This window comes from Pyxicephalus adspersus, chromosome 3, assembly GCF_032062135.1.
Source record: "Pyxicephalus adspersus chromosome 3, UCB_Pads_2.0, whole genome shotgun sequence".
Taxonomy (NCBI): domain Eukaryota; kingdom Metazoa; phylum Chordata; class Amphibia; order Anura; family Pyxicephalidae; genus Pyxicephalus; species Pyxicephalus adspersus.
This window is the reverse complement of record NC_092860.1, coordinates 124,094,988-124,104,397: the sequence shown is the minus strand read 5'-3', so window position 1 is coordinate 124,104,397 and position 9,410 is coordinate 124,094,988. Positions and strand designations below refer to the sequence as shown.

Genomic DNA, 9,410 nt, shown 5'->3' with positions numbered 1-9,410 from the left:
ATAGATAGATAGATAGAGCAGGCTTTAAAGCTTTGAAATCTGCTAGAACAAACATTTGTCTCCTAATAAACATTAATATGTTTGTATGTATTTTAGTATGTTAATTATTATTCTGCAGATGCTCTTTAAAAGACTTTAAAAGTATTGTTTCCAAAAAAAAAAAAGACAAATTAAAAAAGGAATTCCTGGCAAAGGAGAACAGTTACGTCTTAGCTGTCCCGCTGCCTACAATAGCTAATGGCTTAAAAAATGTTCTACGTCCTACACTTCCAGTTGTGTTAGATGGTTGTGTCCCCCAACGCTCATTGTGTTCAGTCTGGAAACTCACTATATCACTAAAACACACAATAGTGACAGAGGGACTAGCTGATGGAATCACAATGCTCAGTGGGGGATCAGGTATCCAATACAATAAAAATACAATTAAGTTGCAGCAGTGGATTGTGAAGTAGGTAGTAGGGCAGGTAAGTATCAACTGTGTTCTACTGGAAGCACTTTTCATGTATTTATTTTTGAGTGACTTTAATGACCACTGACAGTAGATTTACCCAGCCAACATGCAATGCCGCAGAATAATGTAGATCTGATGCCTTTGCTCCAGAATCCATGTTGCTCCATTTGTTTCCTGCTCTTGACAATAACAGCAGATATTGCTGGAGCCAATCAGATCTCCTGGTGATAGATATCTCTGAAGATATACCGTAATAAATCAGTGTGAGAATCATTGTTTTGTCTTTATGTCTGATTCCGTTTTCTTTCTCTGAAATAATACTCTTCCACAATGTCTGGAACGCTGACATTTTAAACACAAGGAGAGGATAGGTTTAGTTTTACGTCTTCTCTATTTTAGAGGGTTTATTTCACATTTAGGGCTAGAGTCCGATTTAGTTGTTCTTAGGACTAGGATGTGTTTGGCATGCTTGTATTCAGTACAACCAGGAGAATATGCTGCTAGTTTTATCCAAGCAACAACCATGAATGTGTGCAAAATGTTGCAGAGGAAATTAAAGGAATTTATATTTTTGGGTAATCACATACTAATGGTATTTTTATAGTGTTTGCAACAAAAAGTGTCCCCAATTAAACTGAGATTTTGTGAAAAATACATAAAGTAATTTAAATGATGTTAGATAAATAAATGTACACACTAAAAAGTGGTAAATAAATGAAGACTGATGGGGCAGAAAGCGGTGCTGAGATTTTATAATTGTGCCTCCACCCCTCTATGCTCAGGAAATATGGCACAATGGTGCAGAACAGTTTCAGACAAACATATTCCATATATATTCTGTATGATAATTTTGAGAGAGGACAGGTAATCCTAAGATGTAGGTAACTTTATCCATTTGGGAACTCTGCAGAACTGACCCACTAATAATTACCAGGTCTCCAGATCACCAGTTGCAGGATATGGGGATAGAGTAATGGATGTGGTCTCAGCTTTCTAGTGCCACCCATGTTATGTTACATCCTTTAAATGAATGCCATAGTGTGCCATGAGGGCATTCTACTACTGAGTTTTCAAAAACCATTCTGGTATGAAAGATTGGGGGACCACACTGCCTTCTTACAGAGATTGAAGGGGCGAAGGGCTTACCTATGACTGATAAATCAGGTTCAGATCTAAACTTTGACTGGGCCATTGCAACACTTTGATTCCTTTCTTTTTCAGCCATTCTGCTGTAGATTTGCCGGTGTCCTTGGGATCACTGTCCTGTCGAATGATCCAATTTCAGCTAAGCTTTAGCTGTCATACAGATGGCCTCACATTTGATTGTAGAATACTTTAATACAGTGGTCGCCAACCTTTCGGGAACTACAGACCACTTATTGCATGGAATCCAGACCGTGCATGCGCGGGGAGCCGTGTGTCACTCAAAGAAACGTTCCCCAGAGTGACCTCATGATGCCAGAACCCATCCACTGGGGGGAGTAGGCCTTCTCCGTCCTTCTCCTGACCCGGCTGGGGGTCGTATCAGCCAGAGCCGCAGACCAATAACAGTTTCTCGTGGACCACTGGTTGGCGACCGCTGCTTTAATATACAGAGGAGTTCATAGTGGACTGATTTGCTTGCCAAATAATTAATTTTAATGCAAGGGTCAAGCTGCAGGATATCTGCACATAGAAGCGCTATATCATTTGAGTTCATAAATGTTGGGAGAATACACCAGCGTATTCTTGGCGGCTTATAAACGTGTTGTTAAATAGGTCGGCTGGGTCGGATATGGGATCGCAAATACACACACATGCGAGAACTTATGATTTTGCTTGATAAATTATCCACAATAAGTTCAAGATGGCTACGTCCTGTATTTACAAAACAAGCAGAAATAATCACCCCTCCACCACTGTGCATGATAGTTGGAGATGGTTGCTTTATTAAAGCTCTCAGACTAGAGAAGATACCATAGGTGAACCTGGGTAATTCAGCAAACCTGAAATTGATCTGGTCCAGGAAAAAAAATATTTATCAATTTCCTTTAATAAAGCAAGCCCTATGTGTTTTTGCCAAAGGTGGTGCTGCGCATTATGGCCAAACATCTTCACTTTGGTCTTGTCTGTTCAAATGACATTGTTCCAGAAGTCTTGTTATTTGCTCAGATGCAATTAGGTAAAACTCATGCTGTGCTGCCATGTTCTTTTTGGAGAGAAGAGGCTTTCTCCTGGCAACCTTTCTAAACAAGCCATACTTGTTCAGTCCCTTATATTACACTGCTGTGGGGGAATCAGGGGGTCTGCAGCGTTTCTTTTGTCCTAATGAATTCACCCACAGTTATAGAGTATATTGGGTGACCGCTGTCATCCCATAAAATAGTATTTCATGAAGAAGGCTTATGAAAGGTATGGGCAGCTATAATTTTTGTTGCCTCACAGTAAAGGAATATGATTTATTTGGTAACTTATTAAACTGTAAATTAAGCTGACCATTTGAATCATGACCATCAGAAGTTAGACAAAAGATTTTTTATATAGCACATTCTAAATCTAACTCTTGCATTGAAATAATTTGCAGATTCCTAGCATTTTGGATTACAATCCTATACAGAAATCTTTCGTTATGTTGTTATTTGGAATGCAAGAAACAGTTCTTTCCCAAATCATTCTGTTTTGAAAAATGATCTCTGAAGAGTCATTCTTTGTTCCACAGGCTGATGGATACATCAATCTCCATTTATATCAGTCCCGGGGAATGTGCTTTTGTTTCGTTGTGCACAGCAGATGCCCCCACCTCCCCCATCAATGTAGAACACAAAAGCCCCCTGATATATAGATTCCAGACATAAAACAGACACATGTATGAGTAATGATTTAGCATGGACATTATACAATGCAGCCATAAATCTATTCAGTAAATCACCGATTTTCCTTTAAATACCATTTTGAATTCATGTACAGGGTACCCTAATCAATAAATGGTAGAATCAATTGTTATTATCTTTTATATTTATTGTAGTTATATAGCACCTACATATTATGTGGCAGTGTACCTAGCCATATCATTAAACTGTCCATCCAAAGAGCTCACAATCTAATATCCTTACCATTGTCATAGTATAATGTACCTAACATAGTCTGAAGCCAAATATTGCCTGTTTTAGGTCCCAGGTTCAAATCCTGGCTAGGTAACTATCTGCTTGGAATTTTTATGTTCTTCCCATATTTGCATCGGTTTCCTTCCCACATGCCAAAAAAATATGCAGTTAGGGTTATTGGCTTTGCCTTATGATCAACCTTAGACTGTGTTAATTACCTATCACTATGGTAGGGACATTTGATTGTAAGACCCAGTGATGAACAGTTTCTGACACAACTAAGGGCTAAAATGTGAACACTATAAAAATACAGGTTAAATAATAATATTAACCTAGCAGTATGTTTTAGGGATTTAGGAGTAATTTCTAACAAACATGAGAAGAAATTACAAAGCCCATGCTGAGATTCTAACTTCAGCCCTAACTTTCATCCTCTTCTTAGAAGACAGACAAAATCCACTAAATTGCAGCAGGTATGTTAGCTGGCCTTTAGTTCCTAGTTGCAACTGGTTGCAGGCCCCCCATCTATTGCTTTGGAAATCTGTAAAGATGGAAGCCTTCCCAATGAGCAACAATATAAGCGACATCCTTCCTATTGACCTCTGGTCCTTCCTATTGAGCTGTGGTAATTATAGAAGGAGTTCCCTGATAACAAGAAAGTTATTGCAAGGGTTCCCTCATGTTAAAAAGGTCAAGAAACACTGGCTGATGGAAATAGGTCCTAGCGCAAGAGAAAATAGTAGCTAGTATAAAAATAGTAAGCCTCCAATGTGCGTTCCAATCCATGAGCGACCTCTTACTACCTGTTAGCTACCTGAAAAATCTTGACTGGCCAGGGGAAATCTGTAGCAAGTTCCTGAATACATATCACTTCACTAAACCGTGAAGGCCATATAGTCATTTTAAAATTTTCCAAAACATTTTTCATTCTAACTATGGAGAACAAAGAAAAGTAAACACATTTCTGTCTTGTATGTAGCTACGCTGTTAGCCATGCACAGATAGCTGAGAGTGACAACGGGTTAAGAAGACTGGTATGCACAAATAAAATAATTATGAATATATCATCAACTATATTAATATTATAATATTATGTATTTTCCAGTCTTGTACATTTTATGTGATTGCCTAAACATTGAACTTTGCTTTATTATACAGTTGTTTAAAAAGTCTCTACATGTTCCCTGAGGAAGCCCGATGGGTGAAAAGTGTTGGAATTGAGATAATTACAGTTCCTAAAATAAGAGTTAGTCAGGTGGCTTTTGTTTAGTTTACCTGGCATTCTCCTTTGCGTTTTTGCATAGGATAGCCAACCATACATTGTTTGCATTGTAGATATTTTATTACCTCGCCTATATGGTATGTAAGCATTCATACTAAATATATTTTGAAGTTTAGCCACTAAAAACACCAGTCTTTTCTCTTTTAGTTTTTTGTTTTTTTCACAAAATAAAATCGGCATCTAGCAAGGTATAGATTATTCATTAAACTACACCTGGGCAATTTAATCTAAAAATGGGATTTTTTTTTATATTATAGCTTAGTATAAGTACAAACCTATCAATCAGCAAGTCCTACAGTGATGGATATGGATGACTGAAAACAGAAAAATAACCTCTGACCTATAGTACATCCTTATATATGAGATGTTTTGCTTGACATTGTTATAAATAATGAAATGCAGCTTCAGCTATTTGTTTTATTTCCTTTCTTTAGGTTTCTCTCTGGTCCCTGCTGGTGTCTTTGCTTCTCCTGTTTATCATGACTGGAGCCATGTTGGGTCCGGAACTATTGGCTACCATTCCACCTGCAGTGTACATTGTGGCTGTCATCATGCCTATGATAGGTTATGCCATGGGATATGGCTTAGCCACATTATTCAATCTTTCTCCCAATTGCAGGAGAACTGTGTCTCTGGAAACCGGCTGTCAGAATGTCCAGCTGTGTACGGCCCTTCTAAAGCTGGCCTTCCCTGCTCATCTCATAGGGAGCATGTACATGTTCCCATTACTGTACGCTTTATTCCAGGCTGCAGAGGCGGGCATTTATGTCTTGGTTTATAAACTCTATAGGAAGGATGTTCTCCATAAATCTGAGCCAGCTGAAGATGAAGATACAGATGTATCATATAAAAAACTAAAAGAAGAAGATATCGCCGAAATATCTTATGGAACAGTCAACAATGAAGAGCAAAATTCTGTGCCAAAAGAGCCCACATCGGGACTGCAATAATAAAATCCTGTACATATGTGAAAATGTGTTTACATTAAGTGCTTAGTGCCAGAATGATGATTTTGTTCTTCAGGTCTCTTGAATTGCATTAACGCACAATATATATCATATTCAGTAAATATGGACATAATGCATTACATCTCAATGTAAATTGTGGCCATGGTTGTAGGGGACTTTTGTTGCAATTCATATTAGCACTTATGAAGACATAAAGAAGGTCTAATGTATAGTTAATAAACAGGGATACCTACAGAAACAAAGATATCTTTTAAAGGCTGTACTCAACCAAAATCTAGTATTTTAGTCTATGTGACTGACACCTATGCCACCCATGGTCATTAAAAGACAACAGGAGAAAAAACCCTTTTATTTACTAGGTAAATGGGGGATAGAAATCAGATGTTATTACAAAATATATATAACTGTAAAATCTAACTTTTAAAGCATGTTACTTCTTTTAATATAACAAGACAACATAATACAACCTTGCTAATATAACCCCATGTCTTGAACTGCATTTTAGAGCTGTCATCTGCCAGGCCCTGTTTACATTTAGCTTGTCTGAAGTCATAAAGCCTATAGACCAGGACGAACAACAAGGAATTCATCTGCTTCACATAACTTGTTATTCTTCAGTGCTAAAAGTCTCAAACTTTTATTTCTATGCTGCACATCACTCATTTGGGCCAGGTTCACATCTGTGCAGCGTCAAACATACTACCACTCCACATGGTAATGCTTGTAACAAGTGCTGGTGTGCTAAGGTGTCCCATGTATGCAAAGTTAAACAAAAATTGTCATGCTTTGCCATGTGCCCAGTCCAATTAATTATATTTGTTTCCTTATCTCACCCCAAAGCAACATACAGAACAACATGCATCTATGTAGGCGAACTTTCGTGACCTATTAGATGCAACTCCAGCTATAATTCAGGCACAACAGATGAAATACTGCTGTAAAAGGAAGGATAAAACACTTGCCTCATCCCTTCCATCCCAAGCAAGGCAGCACATTTTAGAATGTACATCTAGAGCAATATCTCTCAAGCAGAGTTCTGTGTAACCCTAAGGGTTCCACGCGCAATGAGCAATTTGAGCCTTTCAGGTCAATCGCTACTGACACCAATGATCTTTTTGGTTATCTGTAAGGGTGACCTTCTTTCCATTGGCTAGCAACGTAAGAGGCATTTATCCCACTGACCACCAGGCTAATGTACCATGATTTAGGCATATCAAAAATATTGGCAAGGGTTCCCTGAGACTTGAAAGGTTTTTTAAGGATTCCCCCATGTTAAAAATGTTCAGAAAGGATGATCTACAGCAATGTTTCTTAACCAGGGTTCTTCCAGAGGTTGCTGGGGTTCTTTGAGCCATTATCTATTTGTGACTTTCAGGTCAATTTGACTCCAAGGATCTTTTTGGGAATCTATAAAAGGTGACATTCTGCTCACTGGCCATTATTCCTTCTAACTACCACACTAATGTACTGTAAGCTGTGGTATAGTAATTATAGCAGGGGTTCCCTGAAGACCTAAAAATTATTTCAAGGGTTTCCCCATGTTATAAAGTAGGTAGGTAATGGTATAGATTTATGAAAACAATGCACAGGGGCGCATGTCTAAGTTAAATTTGCAAAATTTCTTATCCTGGAAAAATTGTTTTATAAGAACAGCTATCCATTAAATTACTCCAATCCCGAGCTCTTCAGCTGCAAAGATTGAGTGCCACCATGCTTCCACCCTCTTTCCCCAGGATCTGGTCTGCTTGAGATTGGAGCTCACAGAGGTCACCACCTAAATTTTACAGCAAAAGAATTCTGGATATAGAGAACATATAAACACTCATAAAGGAAACATAAACTGAACTCTCATCACCTCATTTACTGCATCTGGATCTTACTATCTTGACATTTATTTTTAACTACACCCCTATCCCCCATAACATGAAATATTATACTTGGTTGGATATGGCCTTTAAAAGCTGGTGCTGTACCTGAAATACTGGCAGTTGGCATGTATGCAGAATGTAGAACCAAATAAATGTAATGTATTCAGTGTATGTCAATATGTTGAAAATGATGAACAAACCAGAGTAATAATGGTGACTTAGCAGAAACCTGTCGATATGTAATGTCAATGCTGAATGAGATAAATGTCATGTTGAAGTTATGTAAGACTGCTGTATATAAATAGAAAATAGGACTCAACTGTGCTCCAAGATCCTGTTTCCAATACGGCAAACCACATATTACTTTTTACCCACAAGCAGTACTAAATTATTGCGATTATGTTTATGGTTACCCATGCCGGCAAGAACTATTACATACAAGATTCTGTGTCATTGTTTTCACTTAGCATCATAGTGGCATATTACTGCTTTCTGAGAGTTATTGCTACTACACATTACTCATCCAAAGCCACCAAACATGCCCAAGAATGCTGCTATAATAATCATCCTAATTTAATAATTTTATTATCATTTTGCTTTGTATCAAAAACATCCATTGGCCCTTTCTAGTCAATATGTGTATCAAGCAGACAAGAAGGAACAAATATTATCAAAGCTATTAAATAAGGACACCCTATCTTTTTCATGCTGCTCAATATTCTGCTTGATCACAAAGTGGCCAAATGCCTAAGTGTGTGAACACATGCCAAAAAACAGAAATCCGTCACTGGACAATGAAAACCAGCAACATCGAGATTGATTTGGATGCAAACATTTATGTATATATAAAGTGCCTGGTAACAACTTACAACCAGCTCTATGCAAACCTGTGGCCAGTCTATAACAAATGTTAGTGTATGTTTCCACACTGATGATGTACTCACAGGGCTTTTAAATGGAACAGTAAGTATATGAAGCATAACATAAATTACTCAGCACACGGCACAGCTTACTGAGATAATACAAGCCGGTTCACACATTTGCATCCATTAACACTCATGCGTCATTGCCTTGCAGTGGAGCTTGACCAGCACTGCCACTATTACTTACCTTACACCTCACTCCTGCACGGCACACCCAAAACCCAGAGTGTTAGATACAGCAGAACAGCATTGTCTATTGTGTAAGTGAGGGATAAGGTAAGTATAGTTGTATTTTTGTTTTTTTCTAGATAAAATAGGCGACGTTGGTGTGGTTGAGCTCCTAGGAAGAGCATTCATTTTACATACCTGTACTATTTCTGGCCACATGGTGCACCACAACACTAGCACAAAACGTGTGCATTCTATTACACTATAGCATTCCCAGCCAAGGTTCCATGTAAACTGAGCATTTTCTAGCTCTTTGTATAGCTTATCTTACTTAATTACTCCTGCTCATTAGGGAAAAAATACAAATATTTGAGAATCCTGGCCCTTTAGGATTGGAGTTGGTCAGCTCTGGTATAAAGCTGTGATGGGTGGTGAGGTTGTGACCATGTTACTGTTTTCTCATTCCCATAATCACAATTGAGATGCTACATGTAGGGTATTACTTGTAGCTCCCCAATGGGAATAGATGGGAGCAGTAGTGAGTAGTTCAGTACCACCAGCTGTCAAATGTTGAAACAATGAACCGGTACAGAGGTTGGAGCGGCGGACCATCTGGTATAGTGGCAGCCACCAGGAGCTGTCCAGGAACACCTGCTTCCGCCCGGGT

The 9,410-nt window shown here is 38.4% G+C and overlaps 1 protein-coding gene across 1 annotated transcript in view; it reads left to right on the top strand.

Annotated features, from left to right (window-relative positions):
* SLC10A4 (solute carrier family 10 member 4) overlaps window positions 1-7,971 on the top strand; it is an 18,982-nt gene extending 11,011 nt beyond the window's left edge. Inside the window, exon 3 of the mRNA XM_072406252.1 lies at window positions 5,251-7,971. Within this exon, the coding sequence (XP_072262353.1) occupies window positions 5,251-5,766 (516 nt within the window). The 3' untranslated portion in view covers window positions 5,767-7,971. The remainder of the gene's footprint in view (window positions 1-5,250) is intronic.
* The last annotated feature ends 1,439 nt before the right edge of the window (window positions 7,972-9,410 follow it).